At 32.5% G+C, this 25,809-nt stretch overlaps 1 protein-coding gene and 1 long non-coding RNA gene across 2 annotated transcripts; both read left to right on the top strand.

The window, feature by feature from the left end:
* Positions 1 to 1,394: 1,394 nt before the first annotated feature.
* LOC129227538 (60S ribosomal protein L9-like) lies at positions 1,395 to 2,048 on the top strand. The gene is given in 2 exon segments (XM_054862112.1): positions 1,395 to 1,788; positions 1,790 to 2,048. Coding segments are annotated over 2 exon segments (570 nt in total). The 5' UTR covers positions 1,395 to 1,425; the 3' UTR covers positions 1,997 to 2,048.
* A 14,465-nt stretch (positions 2,049 to 16,513) lies between these two features.
* On the top strand, positions 16,514 to 21,555 carry LOC129227388 (uncharacterized). Its single transcript, XR_008580834.1, has 3 exons — positions 16,514 to 16,573; positions 17,664 to 17,742; positions 21,128 to 21,555. It is a non-coding gene; the product is annotated as an uncharacterized LOC129227388 (long non-coding RNA).
* The last annotated feature ends 4,254 nt before the right edge of the window (positions 21,556 to 25,809 follow it).

The raw sequence follows: 25,809 nt of genomic DNA, 5'->3' as shown, positions 1-25,809 counted from the left end.
CGCAATGAGAGTGTGAGAATAGTACAAAAAAAAACTGCTCTGGAGGGGGTGTGGGTAAAGTTTCAAATTATTTCAGGGCTGGAATCGAAATCGAAAGCCAAGTTCCTAAACTATAATAATAACGCAACTTCATTTTTTTCGAATGAATGTTGAGTAATTACAGTCGGAAATGCACTAAAACTGTACCATAGTTACCCGCTTCTACGGTAACACCGTCGTTTTAGGATAATGAAGAAACGTAAAAATGTTCAACAACTATCTACTGTATTTTAGGCTGAATTCTCTGGAGTTAGGGTTAAAATTTCAACTATCAAAATATCACCAAACAGGCTATTGTTTCTTTCAAATGTGGAAGCAATTTTCACCCGTTTTCTAGTTAAGAATAAAGAATAATTAAGGTCAATATTGTAACATGGTTCATACACAAAAATGAAACTTTCAAGTACTTTTCAATACCCCCCCCCCCCCCCCCCCCCCCCAAGGATGAGATAGGACTATTTGAAAACGAAAACTTTTTCACAAAAATGAAATAATAAAAATGTGATTTCGTTCTAGTTCAAAAAAAAGTGACTGACAAACCAAGCGTTACACTTTTGTTTTGACGGGGTACATTAAGAGCACATTTTAGTACGCATTTAGGCAACTGGGACCCGTTTTTTGAACTAAAGTGTAGCAACACAGGGAATTTGTGGAATAGCCATTTTTAATAACAACACATTGCTGTGCTAACTTTTTTAATCGTTAATAAATAGCAGAAAACGTATTTCATAACGACTCCATGTTCATTACCTATCCATCGGTAGAATTCACACCGGGCTTTCCGTTTTTTAATGCAAAATATCCTTAAAAATATGTGGATATCTCTGTAGCTGAAAAGTAAAATAAAGTAAATAGCATCAGTTAAAAACAAAAAGTTGTAGATAACTTCAAAATACAATTATTGACAATTTTGTGTATTTAAACGTTGGTATTTCTTATTTTGCATATTGTTGGGATGTTCGCAGAGAGTGAACCGATCTACCACGGTTAACCGAGGACAGAGTTGCCATTTCAAACTTTTCCAGAGGAGTGGGGAGGAGGGCAAAGGGTATGAAATCTGTGTATTTTGTAAGGAAAAAACTTCTAAATACAAGCAATAATGCCTCATTTCCGGGGTCTAACCGGAAAACATTCTAATACAGCTACCGACTACTGAAAAGTAACCGGTTGATCTATGCGAACATACCCTCAAGCGAACTCACCCTCAGAACTGGAAACATCGGTAATGATTTACCGGAGAGAAGGGGCGTAAAACCTAGATCTCTTTTACATCTTCTTTGCACATTAACAGGAATATAGTGTAAATTTCGACGACGACAGGTGACAGCAAAGAAGTGCTCGCCATAATTTTGAAAATCATTTCTGATAAATTGTGTTATTTTCGAAATGAAGACCATATTAGCATCACAAATTGTAAAAATTCCCAAAGATGTTAAACTAAAGGTGAAATCTAGAGTTGTTACTGTACGCGGCCCTCGCGGGATTCTTCGAAGACCTTTTCGCCACGTGCAAGTGGATATGGAGCTCATCGGAAAAGATAAATTGAGAGTCCAAAAGTGGTTTGGAATACGTAAAGAATTAGCCACTGTCCGTACAGTCTGTTCCCATATCGAAAATATGATAAAAGGAGTTACGAAAGGATATCTGTACAAAATGCGATCTGTGTATGCCCATTTCCCCATCAACATAACAACGTCTAAAGATGGAAGCTTGGTTGAAATCCGAAATTTCTTGGGTGAAAAAATCGTCCCGACGTGTGGAAATGCAACCTGGTGTGGTTTGCCAAAATTCAACAGCACAGAAAGATGAGCTGATCATCGAAGGAAATGATATTGAATCCGTGTCTCGGTCTGCAGCCCTAATTCATCAGTCAACATTGGTAAAGAAAAAAGACATAAGAAAATTCTTAGATGGTATTTATGTTTCTGAAAAAACTTCGGTTGTAAAAGATGAATGAAAATTTTATTTTGTTACAACGTTTTAAAAAAATAATTTGAAAATAAAATGATAATTAAATAAGGATAAGATAACTTCAATTTGATTTTTTAAATTTAAATTGAAGATCTTGTTTAATACCTAATACAAAACTTTTCAATAAAAGGCGTCTAAATGCAAGGGTACCACATAACAAAGTCTCTTCAGACATTCCCAGGGGTGCTGAAAAGGCTCGAGCTCCTCCTCCCCAAATAAATAAAACTAGAGACGTACTGAGTAGCACTTTGAACGAGTATGGAGTACTTCGGCCGAGTGGCCGAATACCAATTATGTTTTACGAGGAACCACCGACACATACATGATTAATTTATAATAAAATAAGTAATATAATAGGTAAAAGGTATGATCAAATAAATAAAAGGTATGATCAGAAAATATCGAGAGATTAGTTTTTTACGTCATAATTTAAAATACAATAATCTATTTTGGTTATTTTGATAGCTTTTTTTTTTTTTTTAATTTTCTCCTTAAGAATTTCACTGCCCAAAGTCACAACCTTTTTCTTACTCTTCAAAAAATGACTTAATTTTTATTTCTTGATATTATTATCATTATGCTAAAAATTTAAATCTGCAAAGCCATGATTTTAAAAATTTGCAATCCAAGTTTTCAAGTGATTAGGAATACATTGGAATACGATTGACAGGGTTTTTTGTTATGAGTCTATGAATATGCATCTTAAAAATCACTTAGACTGTTCCTGACCAAAGGTAAGTTGTCCTACACTAGTATGTGATCTAGAAAAAGTAATCAAAAATTACACCCAAGACTATAGTTAACTTTTACCCCGATTAGATTTTATAAGTGTTTTTATTTAACTTATACATAGAATTCAGTCTTATTTTATGAATATGGCAATTGTAAATGATTGCAGTATATTATATGCTTGTACTTTTGTTATTACACCGTTTATACATTTTTGAAGAGATTGTATGAAAAAAACTTACAAATGAAAAAACGTATAATAGATATAGATTAATGTGTATTAGACTCTGCAGGGACCAATTTTAAAAAAACGTATAATTGATAAAAACGTATAAAAGAAAATCGTATAAACGGTGCTTCACTGTACTTGTAAAATTCGTCTTGAACAATATTCAATTTTTTACAATTACTCGGTATTGGCTGATTATCAGATCAAAATTTGGCCAAGTACTGAATACTCAGCAAATTGGCCAAGTACCGAGTAGTTACCTAGTACTTGGTACGTCTCTAAATAAAACTTCATTGTGAATAAGGATTTAAATATTTTCAAACTTTTATTTGGAAATTTTGCAATGTTCTCATTAATATTTGGCTTGAGCCCCTCCTGAAACAAATTTCTTTATATGCCTGTGGGCAGTTCTCAAAAGGTGGGAACAAAAAAGTTAACTTTGAGCAATTTCAAAAATTTTCGAATTTGACATCAATTTTGATTTTATTCTATAGTATGCATACCTAGAACACAATATATGAACATGAAAAGACAGCAGGTATTTGTAAAAATTGTTAATTAGCAAATTAAATCAGCAATCTGTAGGTAACAGATTTTGGACATTGCTTTCCTGTAGGTAACGGATTTTGGACATCATCATAACGTAAGTTTCATCATTTTTGACAATTGTTAATCTGATTTTTAACTTTTCCAATGAAAATTTTATTTATTACTTTTTAAATTTTGCAATTTAATAATAAAGAGGATATTAATGAAATACTTGAATGGCTATACATGCTGCTCCTTACATTTAATAAAGTTTTGGAATGATTTTGAAGAAATTGATGCAAAGTTAAAAAAAAGCTTCAAATTAAAAATAATACAATTGTAAAAAGTGACATCAGTTTTAATAATGAATATTTTTTCTAATGTCATAAGAATTAAAATGATGTCTAAAAAAATTATTGAAGAAAGAAATTCGTATTTCTATTTGGAGATCGTTAAATTATGTTTCCAAAAGAAAGAAGAGAAAAAGAATTCTAAAATAATAAAAGCGGAAAAAAAAAAAATTGCTAGCGCAGGTGATAAAGTCGCCAAAAGTGGTACAGCTGACGATAAACTACGTTTGTCAGACTGGAATTCCCCTCTGGTAACCTTTAGCGTATCGTATACTGTGTTGTCGCCAATGTCGCCAGCGGAAGTTTGCTTGGCGATGTTAGCGCAAAATGGCTTTCGTTCGATCATAGAAAGCCATGTTACTACTGTAATTTATGCATTGTTCAATGTGTAACGTATTAATTATGCAAAATACCAATGGATTAAAAAAGATAACATTATAATAACCTTTTTTATTGAGGTTAGAAGACAGTGGATCATCAAAAATTATGAATAAACGGACAGAATTATCGGCATCAAGATCGTAACGCCATTTGGACATCTCACATGTATGTTTAAGAAAAATCATTTTTCTTCTAAGATACTGCATAAAAGCTTATGAAAACACTTTTAAACAATTAAAAATTGATTCTGAGGATCGATAAATACCTTTAAAACAAAAACATCATATACTTAGTTCTCAAATAATAGCATTTTAAAGATCGCAACTTTTGGACATACATCAAATTTCAAAGTTACGTTTTTTTTAAATCGTTTACAAAGTAAATAATCTATCTTTATTTTTGTTATCTGTGTAAAATATTAACAAAAAGTTATTCAGTGTAAGATTCATACCTTTAATTTTTTTTTGAAACGTATAGAAATAATAAAAAAAATTTTTTTTTTAATGGTACATTTGCTCAGTTAACGTTTTGGTATGTCCAAAATTGTGCCTTTTAGCAAAGAAAATATTTTTTTAAGGGCATTTGAAGAGCATTTTTTCCATAATTTATGTCAATTCTTGTCTCTATACAGTATTATAGTTTAACTCAAAAATTTTTGAGTTAATTAAAATGAAAGTTATTTGGTGTTGAAGCTTCAAAGTTGAGGTCTGTGTTTGTTCCCACCTTTTGAGAACTGCCCCTGTAGATGATCACACGCTCTTAGGTGTAATGAATATCACCCTCACCAAGAGGTTTGAGTTTATTAAACTTAACTCTTTGTTATGCAATGCGGGACATTGCAAGATCTTCCATGTTATCTTTTCCTTTTCTCTCAATTTTAGAGCATAAAAATTGGACTGCAATAATGAAACTTAAAATATTTGTAAAGTTTGACAAAATAGTTCTTATTTGAATATAGTTCTTATTTGCTTCAGCAAAATAATTTTACGACCAAAAATTAAATGATTTGTTTCCCATGAACTGTTACTTAAAATTCTATTGTATGTTTTTTTTTTTTTTTTTTTTGACTGCATCTTTTTTTTTTTTTTTTTTTTTCTTTTTTGTTACTGAAGAACCCATAACTTTAATGACTCAATACCCCCAAAGGAACGCAAAAACGTGTCTAGTTAAGTAGAAGTCTTACCAAGTTTCCACAATTCAAATTTCTAAAGCGTTATCTGTATATTTTAATTATTAGTACTTACCATTTATACTTTGAAAAAAAAATCCAGTAAATTAATTGCTGTTTTTCTTGAAAAGTACATAGTAAAACAAATGGTATTATTTGAATACTTCTATGGAGAAATAAATCCATAATTGGGCAGTTCTCAAAAGGTGGGAGCAAACACAGACCTCAACTTTGAAGCTTCAACATCAAATAACTTTCATTTTAATTGACTCAAAAATTTTTGAGTTAAATTATAATACTGTATAGAGACAAGAATTGGCATAAATTATGGAAAAAATGCTCTTTAAATGCCCTTAAAAAAATATTTTCTTTGCTAAAAGGCGCAATTTTGGACATACCAAAACGTTAACTGAGCAAATGTATCATTAAAGAAAAAATTTTTTTTAATTATTTCCATACGTTTCAAAAAAAATTTAAAGGTATGAATCTTACACTGAATAATTTTTTGTTAATATTTTACACAAATAACAAAAGTAAAGACAGATTATTCACTTTGTAAGCAATTTTAGAAAATAGTAAGTTTGAAATTTGATGCATGTCCAAAATTTACGATCTTTACAATGCTATTTTTTGAGAACTAAGTATATGATGTTTTCACTTTAAAGGTATTTATCGATCCTCAGAATCATTTTTTAATTGTTTAAAAGTGTTTTCATAAGCTTTTATGCAGTATCTTAGAAGAAAAAATTTTTTTTAAACGTACATGTGAGATGTCCAAATGGCGTTACGATCTTGACGCCGATAATTCTGTCCATTTATTCATAATTTTTGATGATCTACTGTCTTCTAACCTCAATAAAAAACGCTATTATAATGTTATCTTCTTTAATCCATTGGTATTTTGCATAATTAATATGTTACACATTGAACAATACATAAATTACAGTAGAAACATGGCTGGTTATGATCAAACCGAAAGCCATTTTACGCTAAAATCGCCAAGCAAACCTCCGTTGGCAACAACACAGTATACGATAAGCTAAAGGTTACCAGAGGGGAATTCCAATTTGACAAATAATGTAGTTTATCGTCAGCTGTACCAGTTTTGGTGACTTTATCACCTGCCCTAGCATTTTTTTTTTTTTCCGCTTTTATTATTTTAGAATTCTTTTTCTCTTCTTTCTTTTGGAAACATAATTTAACGATCTCCAAATAGAAATACGAATTTCTTTCTTCAATATTTTTTTTAGACATCATTTTAATTCTTATGACATTAGAAAAATATTCATTATTAAAACTGATGTCACTTTTTACAATTGTATTATTTTTAATTTGAAGCTTTTTTTAACCTTGCATCAATTTCTTCAAAATCATTCCAAAACTTTATTATATGTAAGGAGCAGCATGTATAGCCATTCAAGTATTTCATTAATATCCTCTTTATTATTAAATTGCAAAATTTAAAAAGTAGTAAATAAAATTTTCATTGGAAAAGTTAAAAATCAGATTAACAATTGTCAAAAATGGTAAAACTTACGTTATGATGATGTCCAAAATCTGTTACCTACATACTGCTGATTTAATTTGCTAATTAGCAATTTTTACAAATACCTGCTGTCTTTTCATGTTCATATATTGTGTTCTAGGTATGCATACTATAGAATAAAAGCAAAATTGATGTCAAATTCGAAAATTTTTGAAATTGCTCAAAGTTAACTTTTTTGTTCCCACCTTTTGAGAACTGCCCAATTTTTAAAAAAGAAAAACCTCTTCGTAAGTAAGGTACATTTAAGATGAAAAAATTCAACCCCCAGCTTATTTTAAAGATGTCGTGGTGCTTTCTTTTTCTTTGGTTGTTTGTGTGAAATGGGAAAATACCTGGTGGGTACATTGCGAAGAGAGTTTCGCACTCTTGGCTGCCTTTAGAGGTTTTCCATCTCCAGCTCAGTCACTTTCCTATGCCGGGCTGATGAGTGCTAATAAGCACTAAACTGCAGTCCTCGGCTGGAAATGACTGAGCTGGCGGTGTATTTCACGTACCTGGTGGATAGGTAAATCTAAATATGGAATAAAATGTGTAAAATTGATACATACATGTATTATGTATAGTTTATACTATTTTGTATTGAAAAATTTGATGAAATTATTGAAAAATAATTGAAGCAAAGAACCTTCACTTGCAACTTAAAAAAAAGTTGCTTGTCCAATTCACCTTGGCATTACATCTACTACAGAAAAAAGAACTTTTAGCATTTTCAGTTTGATTTAAAAGAAAAAAAAACTGACAGAGCGCCTTAGCTTACATATCTATGCAGGGGGGGGACCTGTTGACCCGAGCCTGAAGGGGGCCCGAGAGTTTTTAAATCAGGGGTGAAATATATATAGGGACATTAATCGATCGAGGGGGCCCGTAAAAGTCATTAGGAGAAACTTTTTTTTACATGTATTAACCACACTATGGTACATGTGAAAATTTTGTGGGAATAGCTCAGTAATTCAAGGTTTTTAAGTAAAAGAAAATGCATCTTTGCTTAAATAATTTGCTCCTCTTTCTTTACACAGCTACATTTTATTGCTATTAAGATTATCTCTTGTAATTCGGACACGCTTTTTTTCTTTGCAATATTTCAGATTAGAAACATACGTTAAAGAGTCTGTTCCCATTGGTCCTCTTTTCATTTTTGATCTCATCAAAAAAATAAATGAGCAGTTTGATTTTCTACCATGAGTTTCATTAAATATTTCTCATCATTCCAGTTTTTGTTTTTTTTTCTTTTTTTGAAAATCTTTAATTCTACTTTTCTATTAAAATGTTCGATCAACGTTTTGCCCGACTGCGAGCCAAGGAAGGTAATGTGTTTTATGAGTTTATGTACGTATGTATGTTTGTTCCTATGTTGCGTTGTATAGACTATACGCCTTAGACAATTTTGATTACTCTTACGTCAATTGATTCGTCTTAACCTTGCAAGTGTCACTAAACACACAACAGTAATCAAAATTCACATATTGTGAATTCGGTTATTTCAGATTTTCAACTTTTGAGATAGTCAGCCATTTTTTTCACAGTGCTATACTTTATTCTTTGCCGTGGATGAAAGACTAGTATAATTAGGTCGATTTTGATCTCTAACATGTTGCATTTGTTTTTGTCGTGATTCAGGAGACTGAGTTTCGCGACGTGTATACTTTCTTGACGAGCTTGTTTAGTTTTATTACCAGAAAGATTTGACTGATGACATGACCTTTTCAAGCTTGCATCATCATGAGTTATGACGCAATGGCTGTTTATATAGCTGTGGTTGACCTAAGTTTGTGCATTTTTGCTAAAGGTCAAGCATATGTAGCTTTGAACCGAGTTAAGTTGCTAGAGGGACTAATAATCAGTAGTTTAGACCACCGCAAGTTACTTAATAATCCTCACGATATAAACTCTCTTAATGAAATGAGAAGATTGCAAAAATTTACCCTCTTATAATAATAATTACAAAATCAGTGAAAATTAACTAAAAAGTGTAAAATAAAACTAATAATAATAAAAAATAATAATAAAAATTTAGAATGTTATTAAGTACTACTAAATAATTATACCATTGAAATAGTTTTATAATCAATACACACATAAGACAAATCATAAATTCGAAAGCAGAATAGAAGGATCAACAGTCGGGGCCCATTCAAATTTTACAGGGTTCCTTGATTGATCAAAAAGAAATTTTTTAAATACTCACACATGTAAAATAATTTAAAAACTGATGGAATTTTTGGAAAAAGTTCAAACTTTAAATAATAAAAATTAAAAAAAGCATAGTGTGAACCATTGAGAAGGAATAGATGGAGAGAATGCAACCCTACTATCCCGATACGGCAACAGTACCATGTGACCTGGGGAGCAATTTCGAGTTGACCGTAACCGCTGAAGAAGTTTTCATTAGCTGAAGCCATGCATGATAACAACCTTTAACTGTAGAAGGGAAAAATTAGATTTATAGTAATAGTGCAGTATTCTAGCATTGTACACTGTGAGGAAAAAGCCACACCAGGAGGTCCAGTAACTTTTCCCTAGCATGTATGTTTTTCACTTCTAAATAAAGAAAAAATAACATTTATATGCATTCAACGAGTACATATTCCACAGTTGCCTATAATTTTTAAATTTTTGCACTTATTTTACCTATAAAAGTTATAAAACATTGTATATCTTGAGTGCAAATAACATTTTAGTTCCACAAAAACTTTTTACTTAACTAGTAATTATTTTAAGAACTCTTAAGCATTTTGTGTGGCGAGTATCTTCAACATTGATTACAATACATATGAATCCATAAATTTTCAGTCAATAACAGAACACTTTAAACTATTTGTACATGCCCGTAATTTCAGGGAATAAACATCAAAATACATGAAAAATGCAGTTACATTATATTTTAAAATCCGGAAAGAAGTGGGGAGAGGGAGTTTGAATGATAGGCCTGTATTTGTATCCATTATTTATTTATTTATTATTATGTGGTAAAGGAGTTGGAGCCAAAGTTACTCTGATTTGTAGCCCCGACTTCATAATAAGCGCCGTCGCGTCGTCTGAAAAATATTTAATGCCAAAAGAGCGATTGCGTGCCAAAACGCGACAACTTCCCAGCCAAACAAGTCACCTGACCTGGGAAACATTGGGTCCCAAGCTTATTTCACTGAGACATTTGCAATGGCTCCCTCCATTAGTATTCCTTCTGAATGGTGTGGACCGTATATGAAAGGGGAACTGGCTTAAAATTCAGCATAATGAACTGTTTTCAAATTTTTTGAACATTTGAATGTTTAAAAGCAAAGCTGAAATACGAATTGTTTTTCCTTTTGGACTAAATTAATTCTGAAATAAATAGCAAAAAAAATTTTTTTGCCATTTTGCTAGATGTAGTAGTGGCGGATTAACCAGGGGGCCGGTAGGGGCGACCAGCCCCTCTGTGACCATCATTTTCTGAAACCAATACCATGGAATTGAAGAAATTACTAGCAGTAGCTACTATTTTAATCAAGTAAATTCTATAAATTTGCTATAAATTAGTTTTATGCGGTAATGTAATTGAGGACGAATGGCATTAGTTACATTTTACTTTTAACCCAAGCTCACCCCTGTCCCTCTTTTTTTAAACTTCAATAATTTTTATATTTGAATATGTAAGTGTATTTCCACCTTTTTCTTCCAGGATTATATTACAACAGTGTGGTAAGATTTTGCTATGATTTAGAATGTAATGCATCCCGGATCAAAACTAATAGATCCAAACTTGGTGACTCTGTACTGATGCCTTGCTTAAACTACTTTCAGATGATATAAATTTATCAAGGTTGCGACAAAAACATAATTTTTAATAAGCTTTGAACAGAAAGAGCATCTTCAAAGTACTTTCACAAAAGTAGTTTGCAACATGTTATATTTAGCAGTACGTTCTGCCCCCCCCCCCCCCATGAGTCAGGCTATGGTTTTGAGGGCAAAATTATAGCAACAAATTGGCCAAGAGTAGGGCACCTAATATGACATGAAGGTTACTAATTAATTCAATTTACAATGAATAGTATTTCAAATTATTTGCTTTTAAAAATAATTATTAAATTACAAAGATCATGAAAACGTATATATTTTGCAAAAATATATGTATATGTTAGAACACAATGCGGAAGGATAGTATTGCCAATGGTTTGGGAGGGGTCAGGATCCCCATGACCCTCTCATTGTATCTGTCACTGGCCTTAGCCCTGGCTTAGGGGCGGTAACTTACTGTTAAATACCAAAGCTTTGCCTTCAATTCACAAGTCAAACTGCGCCCTGCTGCGGACACTTGCTGGTGAGATAAATTTACTTTATCTACCAGTTTATTGGCACTCTCAGCTTTATGGCAACTGCCTCCAGCTCAGTTATTCAGGAATTCAGACGGATGAGTTCTAATAAGAACATAAACTGCTGTCTCTGGATGTGATAACTGGACTGCCTGGTATATTGTATGTACGTTATATGTTTCACTGGTAAAATATTCTGACACTGAAAGTAAGAAAATGTTGAAAAATAGGAAATTAAGTATGATATAAGTTTCAAATACCTATATCATTTAGAGGGGCATATTTGCCCCGGACTTGATCTATTCTAGAAACTGTTCTTGAATATAATCTAAAAATGTATATTATACTGGTGACAATAACAGAATTATATTTTGACGAATGTTCGCAAAGACCCTCTGCAACTAGCACCTGATTTTCTATTTGTGTCTAATTTTCTCAATTTTGAAGAACAAAAATGCTATTTACTATAGAATGCAGTAAAATCAAAACATGTGGAAAAAATATAATTCCTGTACTTTAAATATATTGCATCATATTTCCTGTTCTGCCTAAGAGAATGGGATATGATTTAATGTTACAAAAAATGAAGACAAATTATTTCAAAACATGAAAAATACCTATCTGAAGAATGCTAGAGTAGTGCTGTCTTGTTCTAACAACTTCCAGACTAACAAAATATAAGTATATGTATTAAGACTGCTCCACCATCCTGTCTGTACTAGCGCATTAGTTGCAGTGTTGCCAGATGGCCAAATCCAGATTTCCCCAATTTCCTTCCAACTTTTCCCCAAAAAGTGATGTTTTCTATCAAAGTTCCCAAATTCAAAAATTATTTTTTCACTAATATTTTCATAAAATGAATCGACTTCCTCTGATATTTTTGTCCCTTGAAATTTTTTTTTCTCCCCAAATAGCCGAATTTTCTTACAAAATTCCCCAACTTTTTTTTTTCTTCCCATTTTCGCTTTTTTTTTTATCTTTACTAATAATAAAGCTGAAAGTCTCTCTCCGGATCTCTCTCTCTCTCTGTCAGGATCTCTGTGACGCGCATAGCACCTAGACCGTTCGACTGATTTTCATGAAATTTGGCAAAGAATCAGTTTGTAGAATGGGGGTGTGTACCTTTAAGCGATTTTTCGAAAATTCGATTTTGTTCTTTTTCTATTCCAATTTTAAAAACATTTTCCCGAGCTAAATTATCATAAGATGGACAACTAAATTACCAAGTTATCATAATGTGGAACCGTAACGTGGACAAGCCAATTGGCGAGAAATTCATCATGCATTATTTGTAAATATACAAGGGAACCAAAATATCTTTTAATTTTCTACTACGGGCAGAGCCGTGCGGGGGCCACTAGACAAATACAAGCGCCTGACCGAGAGATAAGAAATAACCAAATATTTTTTATCTACTCGCATTTACTACTCTGCTTCTGTATGTACATTTAAACTACGATTTGTGTATATATTTATCCAAGAACACTCTTCATCACACTTATTTTTACCTGTTTCTTGTATCAATTAGTTACTCACGCAGAACATTAATGCAAATTCCGTAGCATAATATTCCACATAATGCGAAATGCGAATTCCATAAAGTTGAGCAAAGCTACGCCAACGCTGTTTGATACAAACAACGTAACTACCAGATGTCAAGACGCAAATTTAATTACAAATTTTTTTTCCCCAGGTTTTCCCCAAGGAAAAAATTTTTCCCCAAAGAATTCTCCTCAAAACCCATTTCCCCAGAGAGCACCAGATTTCCCCAAAATGGGGAAATTTCCCCCAATCTGGCAACACTGATTAGTTGTGGACCCATTTGAAACTTCTCACACGACACCCAACTATTTAGCAGATGTAGTAGTTTTTTTTTTTTTTTACTTTTCAATAGCATTGCAAAATACTTTTTCTAATTAAGTTACTGATGTGTCGTTAATGGCCCCATTTAATGTGAAATCATAGCCTGAACTAGACAAGTAATGCCATCAACTTAGCGCCGCATTGCTGCCTATATGTTCATAATGAAACTATAAATATTGTCAGGCTGAATGGGGTTGCACTCTGTGATAATCTCCTTGACCTTGTAAAAGCTCATTTATGTTGAGGTTGACACTAGAAAAATTGTTTTATTGGCCTTACGCGAATAACGGGTACTACGCAAAGCAACTCTTTTCCTCACAGCTGTTTTAAAAAATGGGTTCATTTAATCCCTCGCACATCGGAAGTCATCTTATTAGAGACAGTGTAAACAGCTAGTGGAAGATTCTTTAAAAAATGTCCTGTGCGTAATGTTGTTTTTTATTTTATTCAAGTAACTATTAATTAAATATGCAATTAACTGTTATGCTTTGATATTATATTGAAGCATGTATTATACCCCTACAGCATTATTTTTTGAAGGCTTTGGTTAGCTGGAAAAAATAAAAAACTTTACATTTTTTCGAGAATCGCCCTATAGTGCGATCCTACAGCAAGAGGAGATAGAAAAACTCACTTTATACAAACTTAGTCCTAGTACAACAAGTGATGCAAATAATTCTCAATATGTATTTATGAACAAATGAGGCCTTTTTTGAAGCGCAGTATTACCCTGTTATAGTAAGTCTGCTTATTTTTAAATGAGGTGTACGCTAATACTTTCATTTATTATTTTAATTTAATAAAGTAAAAGCATTCTGTAAAAGATATAGCTGTAAATCATACGTTTAGAACTAAAATCATTTAAAATAAAGCTATGTATTCTAGTTACTTCTAGATAATTTCTTAATATTTCACCAGTTGATTTTAAATTTTTTATACTGCTTGCTTATTTTAAGTTTTATAAAAATGCATTCATTGTTTCGTGTTTATTAAAAGTTATACAACAGAAAACACCGTAGTGGGAATGCTATTAATGCGTATTTATATTTTTATCATAGGAGATGAAATTTCCTATAGACATATACGAACCAACTAGTTGACACCGGGTCATTGTGATAGCAAAGTTGGAGTAGGATAGGGAGCTCTATCATTTCGAATTCTTCGGGGCTCATTGCAAATTTAATCGGAAAGCAACAAAACCTGCTACTTATATGTAACCTGGACCTGATTTATCTATAAGCCCGTGAAGCCCAGCCTAGGGGCCTCCAAAAATAAGATTATAGAAATTTGAGCTAAAATATGTCTTTAATTTGTTTGTTTTGATGTTTTACATCACTAGTAATTTATAAAGTGTATAGCATCTGCAGGGGAGCCCCTGCAGATGCACGTGGTTTTTCTGCCATAAAATGTTTTAATAGGGTCCTGTTAAAAACATTATTTTTTCAAAGCCCTGGGGAGGCAACTGACTCCCTGACCTCCCTGCATGATGGGTCGCCACCCCTTTGAGTAAACTATAAATCTGCCCCCGGGATGTAGAATGCACAAAGCATGTAACATCTGACATGAAATAAAGACAGGCCCGGATCTATACATTTTTCCCCCCTCACCCCCCCCCCCCCCCCCCCCCTCCCCCGCAACAAAATCTGTAAGGTTGTCCGCAGAGGCCAGCAATGTATATTTGCAACATTAGGCGCTTTTACATGGACAGTTTCAACCCTGCAAATAACCTGTTTTTCACCGCTTTCTGGTTATTTGCCGGGGAAATGTGAATTTAGTCCCTCCTGCTTCCTTTTGGAGTAAAGGTGGAGTTTTTGCTCAGAATGCATTACGCAAAACAAGTTCGTCTACTTGCAGGGCATAGCCGCTTAGGATGCTGGGTAAAAACCTCTTTCTCTGGTACAATGGATAACCTCTTTAATATGTAAAGGAAGAATTTTTCAACTGGTTTTTTCGCATCCGGAGTGGTTATTTGCAAGGTACAAAAGTGTGTTGTGAAAGCGGCTATTAAAAAGTCTTAGTGCTGGTTTTGGATTTTTTTTTTTTTTTTTCTATTTCTTGGATTGCTGAGGCCTTTAAGGACGTGCCCCGGCACTGTGGGTACGTAGATGCGGGCTTGATTAAAGATCAATTTGTTCATAGAATTATATATTATTACATTTTAAAGTAATAACATACATGACAGGGTATAGTTCAGTTTCAATATACATAACTGGTCTGTGCAGGATTTTTCGTAGGGATCCATTTTTTCTGAATAATCTAATAGTTTCATGAAAATTGAAATAATTTAGAACTCCAAATTTCATGCAAAAAGAATTGTATCTGAACATGTCCCCACTTAATTCTTTCAAGACGTGGCAATCGCTGGAACCCAAGGCAACAAATGGGGCGCCACAGGGCACCCCTGTTTCAATTACTTTGCCATTGATTGGTGGATGCAAGTGTTCCCTGTGACGTCTTTTGCGGTCAAAATGAGCGACGTCCAATCAAAAAAATACTTTGACACATTGCCATTGATTGGTGGATGCATGAGCTGCATTGAAACGTTGACATTGATTGGTAAGATGCTTGAGCTGCATCGGTTTAAACACAAATAAGTCAAAAATTTAGTGGGGCCATGATCATGGAGCAAATTACGCCATAGAAAAAAAAATGGGGTTGGGGTGTTTTTCAGTATTTTTTTTTTTTGCCTTCAAAATATTCTTGGGGAGGAGGGGGATCCCATTTCTTTTGAGGGGATGCACACCCCTAATGTATCAACAGCTTTATACCATTGGGGGAGGAATGCAACTTTAGTCTTCACTCAATAAATAAAAAAAATACTATAACGAGAGAGAATTAGCGCATTTGGTGAAGAAAGGGCACTGACCGTAAAATCCGGAATTCCATGGTTAATAGGGCTACATTTGGAAACATGCACCGGTGCCACCGCAAGCTAGAGTCCCTATATGAAAACTATAGGGACTCTACCGCAAGCGTTCGGTAACGATCGAGGATCTCAACCGTTTCGACCGCTTGCGGCGGCACCAATGCGACCGGTGCCTGTTTCCGAATGTAACACTAGTTTCTACATCAACTTTTTTTTACTCTCTCTCTTGGTTTTTTTTTTTTTTTAAACCTATCTTTTGAAAGTTAAATGAATAAAACCAGGGAGGAAAAAAAGAAAGCAACACTCTGACTAGGGCCGCGTTCGGAAACAATCCACCGGTTACACCGCGTGGTTAGCCCGGTGTGGTTATGACGTATTTGGAATTTCTCTAGGAATTCCAGTAGAACAGCTGTGTTTCCGAACGCACGTGGTTAAACCGCGGTAGTTCTAGCTAGAGTCCCTATATGAAAACGTAGTTTTCAGAGTTGCGACAACGCGGTATCATTTTCCTATTGGTCGAAGACCGCCTGAGGCAGTGTTTCTTCTTCTCCCGTAGGATTAACATGGAGCGTATGACAGTGCTGTGGAAAAACCCAGAATCTGGAAAATTAAAGGTGAGTCCAAGATTTTAATGCTCATATTACTGTTCTATGATGTTCAAATTATACGTATGTAGCTTTACTTGAGTGAGTCCATTCCTATTTCTTTACCTAATGTGTAATTATATCAAGAACATGTGTTCCGGTGTGCTAAAATTCCCTTCTGACACTTTATTTGGGTCTTTTATAGTTAGTTTTCCTGTTAAATCGATTATTCCAATCACAACGTTATGGAAAAACAACACTTTAAGACAAGGCAAAAGTTTAAATTGTGTAAATTAATTTTTTTTAACGATAGATCTCTGTATTCAGTTTGGCGCGATCAATTTCGTGCTTGGCGACGAGTGGATGTAAACAAAACACACACTTGTGATGTACGTGAGGATGTCTTAACATGTGATTTGTATTATAAATGCTGAATGTTGCAGAATTTGTTTTTTTAAATAAATGTGACTTGATATTAAAACCCATTTTAACTTATGTTTTAATGTTAGGGCTTTTATTTTTGCCGATCATTGACAAAAATTGACTTATGTATCGTTTTTAATATTCCTTCAAGCTATAAAACTCCAAGTTAAATCTTCTCTTTATGCAACGTAAGTATTTACAGTGTCAAATTTTTGTTTTTTGAAAGGAGATGCAGAGGAAATAAAATGCTTATAAATTATAGAACTTTCAATGCTTGCTCGCAGTATCTTGTAAAAACATTTAGATTTAAGGAAAAACGATTTGTTATCATTTTCTGCCAAATATTTATTAGTTAAAAATTGTAAAGAAAAATGTCAATTCAATTATGAAATTAATGTCACCACATGAATTTGCAAAAGCGTTTGAGGTGGATATGAAGTAGAACACTTGCTTGACACACAGCAGTTTTTATCGATTTTTTAGGTTGAGCGAGCCAATTTAAAATGTACTATTTTATTAAAAATTTAATGAATTGTAGGCAGTTTTGGTTATTTTGGTAATTTACTCTTTTTTATTCAACAAGCATGTCACTCTCTGTGTGTTCCATCATAAACAGAAAACTGCGATGTTCTAAGTTCGTTTCAAGTAGTGTGTTGGTACTTTTTATTATGCTCTAATTAGGGTTACTAATTTTTAGGTTGCCTTGTTATTTCCTTTACATGCTACTCTTTCTTTATCACCTGAAGAATAAAGTGCATGCTATCACCCCGCTTCAGGTTAGTAAAAATTTCTATTTTTATTGAGAAAATGATTTTTAAATAATAATGGCCATGATTGATACATAATTAAGTTTTAACAAGGGTTGAATTACCTTTGAGATCAGGACCGTTATCATGGGCTTTTGAGATTGTAAAAGTCCTCCCAGCCACAGCTCTTGTTTGTCAGAAATTAGGTACATTTAAAGTTTTGCATGTTGAAATATCAATACTTTTATGATAAAATGCTGAATCAAAGATTTTTTAAGTGAAACTTTTTATGCAAGGGCTTTGAAGTTATGATCCAATCTTTTTGCGTGACGAAAAGTGGTGGGGATAAGCAATGTCGGTTAGAAGGAAAGCAGTGGCTTGCTTGCCTTCAGGTATGGGAGAAAAGTGAGACATTACACTCTTCTCGCTTCCTTTCTCATTTTGTATGGTTGCATGTACTGCGTTCAGGCAGCACGGAGATCAATATGTACATTTGTCGTAAACAGATCATTTCTCTTCTTAAGAAGGAAGAAGATGATCATTATCAATGGACACATGTATATAATTTTATGTAAAAATATGAATAAGAAACACAATCTGTTCAAAAGTATTTGATGAATAGTTAAAATGTTTCTCGTCTATCGTGTGTCATTATGACACAACCTGTTTCTTGGAATCAAACTTTAGAAAAATTCTACTCTTCTAGATCAGCAGAAAAATAAAGTACATGAAGCTCTCACCCCACATCAAGTTCGTAAAAATTTCGATATTTGGTGGGAAAATGATTTTTAAATAATCCTATCTCAATTAATGTGGAGTTAAATTTTAATTAGTGTATAATTGCATTTTAAAATAAAGGCTCATCGTGGGGTTTTGAGATTATCTGTAAAGATCAGGGTTCGAAAATATCCGATATTTTGATATACAGTCGAGTCCCGACTTACGCGAGGGATCCGTTCCAAGACACCTCGCGTAAGTCGAAATTTCGCGTTGTGGAAAAAGGTATGTGTAAAAACTTTTATAAACAAAACCAATCATTTTAGACACGTGTAAACACAACCTTAAACAGTTAAAAACCTTTTCTTAACCATACCTTACTGTTTCTTACATAAAGAACTTAATTTTTATTTGTATTTAAAAAAAAGCCGTTTTATTCAACATGAAATACTGCTATGATGCACAAAAACAATGATCAATGGGAAAGAAAGACATAAAATAAACCAGTACTGTATATATGGCATGTAGTAAGGAGAACAAATGCCCTATAGTTGTACCGTACAGTTGATTCAGTAATGATATTTGTAACTTAAAAAAGTGAAAATGATGATTTATGCTGCAATTTTTCGAATATATTTTTAAATACAGTTGCTTCATTGGTTCTTTTATAAAGTTTCCATCTATGGCATTACCCCTCTTCCTGGTTTCTTTAATTTACAATAAAAAACAGCTTCCAGTTTCATAATTTTTGCATTTTGCTTGGATACTATTACTCGGTGAACTTTTATGGATTTCCTTTTCTTGACCTTTAATTGTACGTATGGAAGATTCGCTCATACCGTCATACCTAATTGTTGTGCTACCCTTCGAAGCATTTTTTGGTTCAGCTTCAGCTTTTCAAGAAGCTTTACCTTTTCTTTAATTGTCAGAAACGTTCTCTTTTCTTTCTATTTTCACCAACTTTAGATAAAGCAGCGCTCCTAGGTGTCGTTATATTTCGTTAAATTTCGCATTTAGAATGAAAAAAAAAATGGAAAATGAGAAGTAGTTATTTATATAAGCAATAAAAGACTAGTACAGTGTGGGTACTTCTGCTCTCAGTGATTCTAAAGGGATGAAGGTCCGTTCACGAAAAGAACTTACTCACCGCGGTTCCTTTCCAAAAATTTTCATGTTGCGGGCGAAGAATTCGCGCTAGCTCAAAAATTCTTTACTGTTGAAAAAATCGCATTATAGCCATTTCGCGTAAGTCGGATCGCTTTGTAGCGGGAGTCGACTGTATATTGGATATTTTGATATTCATCTGATATGTTTTCAACCAATGCAAAGTAAAGTGTTTAGTAACTGCTTCCTTAAATCAGAGTTATTTATTTTCTTATATTATTATTATAATGTATCAACTTTAAAAGTAATTTTTCTTTCATTATTTATATTCATTTATTACATGTTCATTATTTTGCCTCACCCACTCAAAAAGTAATTCAATTGCATCCGAGTTCATTTCAACCACTCATAAAAATAAATATATAAATAAATAAATATTCAATTTATCAGAGCTTATCTTAATTTGTTGAAGTCTTTAGAAAATCAATACTTTTGTCAGAGGAAATAGAACATTGAAATAAAGGGGAATTCAAATGCTCTAAAACAGTGGTGGCTTTTAAAACTGATTCATGTGGCCAGCTGAAATATCAGGTATAGATAAATGAATTTACTAAAAAATGTGGCTTTATTTTAAAGAATTTAAATTCAAGCATCAGTATATTGCATTCTCTATATTTTTACTTCTCTTAAATTTATATATTAAAAACAAACAAAAACAGTTTATAATTAATTTCTTTAGTATGCACTCACATTTTTTCAATCACAATCACAAGTAAGCGCTTTGATGAGGTAGTGGCATTCACGTAAAAGTTTAAGACAGGAGTTCAATTTTTTTTCCCCGCAATCTTGACTAAAACCATTAAAAAAATTAATTCATAGTTTTCTGAAAAGTACTCAGGACTGCTAAAATAACACTTTCTGGAATAAAATTTGTTCAATATAACTGTACCATGTGATTTCATTATTGGATTTGTAGGACCATAGGAGCTATTTGTTGATCAAAAAATAAAATAAAAATATTAATATTATTCAAATAATTGGAACCCGTACAACATGTCCCTTTGTCCAACGTGCCCCACCTCCCTCTACAATTTTGTTGTGAATATTCCTAAGTGAGGTGCAGAAAAAACAAGCAAGTTTTATCACGGTTCCTAAAAAATTAAGAATCACGAACGTTCATTACTTATTTTAGTCATCATAAACTGATTTCTCTTCTTAAAGGCAAAGATGATGCACAGTAACAAATATGTACATAATTTTATATACATAATTAAATGAAAAACAATCTATGCTAGTCAAAAGAGACTGATGAATTATGTAAAAGATTTCCCTGTAATATGTGTTTTACTTTTTCAAGTGTTTTTAAAACACACAACATTGTTTGAAATTAAATTTTACAACACACTTAATGCAAAGTAGTTGAAATACAGCTCTATTTCAATTAAAGTGTGTTTATTTATTTTACAGTTATAATTTTATGAACTAGTTTAAAAAAACATTCCTGCCAATTTGTGTTCAGCCGTATTGATGATTTAGCACATTTGAAGAGTTTTACTTCTGCTTTTAAATTTATTTGCCCTTAATGTTTTTTAAGTTTCTTCCAGATATTCTGCAACTTGAAGAAAGCTCAACTACTAGCTGAACTATAGCCCTGATGCAGATGTTCTAGAAAACTCATGATAGTATTGTACTGTTCGCTTAAAGAATTGTATAATAGAATGATCTCCAATATTTAGTTTACAAGGATGTCCAGAAATCATTTTCCAAGTTTTCTTTGCATGACAGCTTTATCAAAACTAATGAAGTTGTTTAAAAAAAAATAATGAACTTCCATACATAATATGCCATTCATGTTTGTTATGCTTCTTATTATGCTGATGACTTCAGGAAATTTGTTGCTAAAATGGTCTTTGGACTTTCAGCAATGACATGCAAACCAACAAAAATTCTGTGTTTAAATGCTGAATAGTGTAATTAAATGAAATTTTGATCTTCTTCATACAAACAGTGCTGTATTTCTGATTTGTCACGCTTATTATCATATTTATTATCATTCATTTGTATAATATTGAAATGTAAAGAGGTAAAACAAACAATAATTTTGCAACAGAAATTGAGAAATAGCTGGAATTCTGTTTTGAGTCTCTAAATTTAGAGTTTTGAATTTGTTTTGTAAAACAAATGCGTTAAGGTTTATGCTTGTTTGTCATGTAAAAATATTGTTTTCAATTTAGATTTTTAATAAATTTTTCGGTATTCAATGCAAGGCTAAAAAATTCAGGTATACATAAAATTATGAAAGATATATTTAGGTTTGTTTATTTCAGCATTAAATGAACAGTTCATTGATGCTTATTCTCTTTGTGTAGTTATCCAGAAATCCCCCCTCTCAAGAAGAGATTTTTCTCCCCACTTAAACTACAGGACAGGATTTGAATAACTGCAAATAACTCCAATTTTGGAAAGGATAGGTAGCAACTGTTATCTTAGTCCACTTCCGACTGTCAATGCACCTTCTCTGTTTCTGACTAAATTCTGGAAGCATTTTTCAGCATGTTGGAATATAGGTCATATTCATCCATCCATGATACAGGGTAATGAATGGAATTGCAATCTATGTGAAAAAATCTGAACAAAAATTCAATTTATTTCAATCAAGGTTTTTTTTTTTTTCACAAACATTCACTTCACAAATAGTATAAAAGAAAATAAATTACAAGCATCAGTATATTTTGCCCTGTCTAATCGAAACTCCCTAATTGAGTAGATGGGAGTAAAACCTATAACAAAATTTCTTTTCTTTATTTTTCTATGCTTATAAACGACTGAAATTTTTGATTAAACTTGTGTTTTGTCCATAGTTATTAGTTTTAGGAAATGATACTTTGGAGTAAAGAATTTTTAAAAATTTGATAATAATAACCACATTTTGAACATGTGAATATTTTAAAGTTACGTTGCATTTCAGAAAACACAAAGATTAATCTTTGCTTATTTTGTTACTTAAGCAGTTATTGACAATAATAGTTTGCCCCAAAATCTATAAAAACTACAAATTCTGTTTTGGTACCCTGAATTTGATTTTAATTGCTTCATTGAGAAAAATGTCTCTGTTTTCTCTTTTTTTTTTGTGTGTGTGTGTAAAAATGTTAGAAATTCTATGTTTGTAATAAAGTTTACAGATGTAACCACATCAAAAAATAAATTGAACATTAGAGACTTTTGTGTTAATCTTTATGTGGTAATGACCTGAACTGTTAGTATGGAATGAATGAGTTTTCTTCATGCTAAGTTGTATTTAAAATCTCTGTCAAAATTAAATGTCAACATTGCTTTTTCACAAACATTGAAAATAAGTACAAGTCCTCTACTGGTGCTGGGAATGATTTTTTTCTTTGTTTCATTAAGAAACTGTCTACTTTCTTTTCTTTATAATATTGTTTTGATTTGAAAATATTGTTCAAAATGTAAGTAATAGATGCATGATGTGATGCAGAGAAATAAATAAATAACAATAGATACATTTGTTTCTTATTCATATGAGTTGAAAATAAGTCATGTTTCAAATTACACCCCCTCAACTCCTCAATATATTTCTGAATATTTCTATCTACATCAAATTAAAGTAATAATTTTCAACTTTATTCAAATTAATATTTTAACCAAGAGTGCCTACTGAACCACTAAAATATTTAGAGGTTCTTGGTATTCTTTCTTTCTTTTTTTTGGGGGGGGAGGGGGAGCTGTTACCTCGTTTTGACCATCTACCTATTTCTAGTATTGAGCTTTCAAATTTTCCTTTGCATATTTTTCTTTCAAATTTTTAATTTAATGTTTAACTTAATCACATTTAAATCAGAAAATTGTACAGCGTAAACTTAAACATGCAATTTTAATTAGCATTTTTTTTTAATAGCAAACCATTTTAATTAGTGATATTGCATTTTAGATGGTTACAGGAAATATTTTTAGATTTAAAACTCTTTACAACGTTTGCCTTTCCGAAACAAAAACAAGCAATTTCTAATGTGCATTATCTGTCGTTCATTTATTTATTTTCATTTTCTTACCTTTTTTTATCTATTTATTTTGAATCAATTAAATTCTAACACATGGAGGTGAGAATTGACGTGCTGCGAACCAAAAAAAAAAAAAGAAATAAAAATTATTACAAAAAAAAAAAAAAAACTGTCGGCAGATTTAAAAGGATATATTTTTGCTGAAATTAAAAAATAATAAATTATTCCTTTGTTTTAACTGTAAAAGGCATGTGACAGCAAAGTTGCACTTTTTGAAGATTAGCCCATTAGTGACTGAAGTTTTTAATTCAACTAATGTTTTCTTTTTCGAATGAAAATGCTGAAAATTTTGTGTTAAATAAAGTTTATAGATACAATAACACCAAAAAGTAAATTGAACAACAGAGATCTATGTTGTTTACAACAACAACAAGATTACAACAATAAGATCATGCTATTGATCTGAAAACTTGCATGAAATAAATGAGTTTTCCTCATGCTAAATTGTTTTCAATTTTTAGTTTTTGCTTTGTCATAAAATTCAAAATAAGTACAAGTCCTTTTTTGGTGCTCTGAATTGTTTTAATTTTGTTTCATTAAAAAAATGTCTACTATCTAAGTACCTTTCATTCTAGTATTGTTTTGGTATAAAAATATTGTTGAAAATTTTAAATAATAGATAGTGTACTTTCAAGAAATAAATATAAAATAATGGAGACATCTGTTTCTTATGCATATAAGAATGTTGAAAAAATATGTCAAAATACACCCCCCCCCCCTCCTTAACTTCCCAATTTATTTCTGAATATTTCTATCTGCATCTGGTTTCAAATAAAAATGACCACTGATTAATATAATTTCAGTTTTCAACTTTATACAAAATAATCTATTAACTAGGTGTGCCCACTAAACCATTAAAATATTCAGAGGTTCTTAATCTCTTTTTTTTTTTTGGAGTGGGTTGGGGCGAGATAGGATCCCCGCAGTGTGGGGTGCCCCACGTCTTAAGGGGTCCAACGGCCTCTGAAATTAAAGAAAAAAACTGAAAAAACCTAGCACTAAGACTTATTTAACGTTACAAATATACACTGATGGCCTCTGGGGAGGGGCTATACAGATTTTGTTGCAGGAAGGCCTAAAATGTATAGATCCTGGCCTGGGTAGGATACCTTGTTTTAAGCTTCTACATATTTCTTTTATTACTCTTTCAAACTTTCCCTTGCATATACATGGGTGCCACACCCCTAACAGCACCCACCGCCCCCCCCCCCCCGTAGGTGGGCATCCTAGGCATATATTTCCTTTCGGAATTTTTAAGCTAATGATTTCTGAAAATTTCAGAAAAGTGTAAATTTTTCCTTTTATAGAAAAAAAAATAAGTAATGCTTTTGATATCAATACAAGAAATATTTCTATGTTCAAAAATCTTTATAAAGCTTAATTTAATGTAGCAAAAACAAGCAATTTTTTATGTTCATTATTTGTTGCTTATTTATTTATTTTAATTTTCTTAATCAGTGTTTATTCTTTCATTCATTTTGAATCAATTAAAATTATAATATAATTTTCGTTGTCTCGGAATCTTTTGATTAATTTAAAATTGATCGTATTAAGAGAATAAGGTTTAAGAAAAAAAATCTGCTCTTAATTTTGCTAACATACGGCCATTTTGTCTTTTTTTAATGTTTGAATCAAAATCGAGCGTTTCATTTATTGACTGCATGCATTTTCGAATCCGCGTGCTTTTACATCCTTCAGAACCCGCTCCCGCTTGTGACTATTTTTTGTAACGAAACTCGAAAGCGAACAAGGAGCCTATCTTGCAGCTCGGCGGCAACCCTATCTTCCCCCCCCTGTAACCGGTTGCGTTTTCCGAGCGTAGCTGTTGTCGCAACTCTGAAAACTACGTTTTCATATAGGGACTCTAGTTCTAGCTCAGCAGCAAACGACACTCCAATCAAAGCGTAACTTTCATAAGAGGCAAGTCACGTGCGTTACGATCAAAACATGAAACACGACCGGATTGGCCAACACAGACTTTGTGACGTTTGTGATCTCGCTAACCGCTTCCAAACAGCGGTGCCACAGGTTGCTACCAAGTCGACCGCCAGAAAACAACCGCAGTGTTTCCGAACGCGGTTAAGTGACGTCACCGGTTCCACCGCAAGCGTTTCCGAACGCTTGCGGTCGCACCGAGGCGACCGATCCGCGTTTCCGAATGCACCCTAGAACTGCATCTGAAATATATTGTGTTTCT

This window comes from Uloborus diversus, chromosome 8 (assembly GCF_026930045.1).
Source record: "Uloborus diversus isolate 005 chromosome 8, Udiv.v.3.1, whole genome shotgun sequence".
NCBI lineage: Eukaryota > Metazoa > Arthropoda > Arachnida > Araneae > Uloboridae > Uloborus > Uloborus diversus.
Note: the sequence above shows the minus strand (reverse complement) of the source record. Positions and strands in the feature narration are given on the sequence as shown.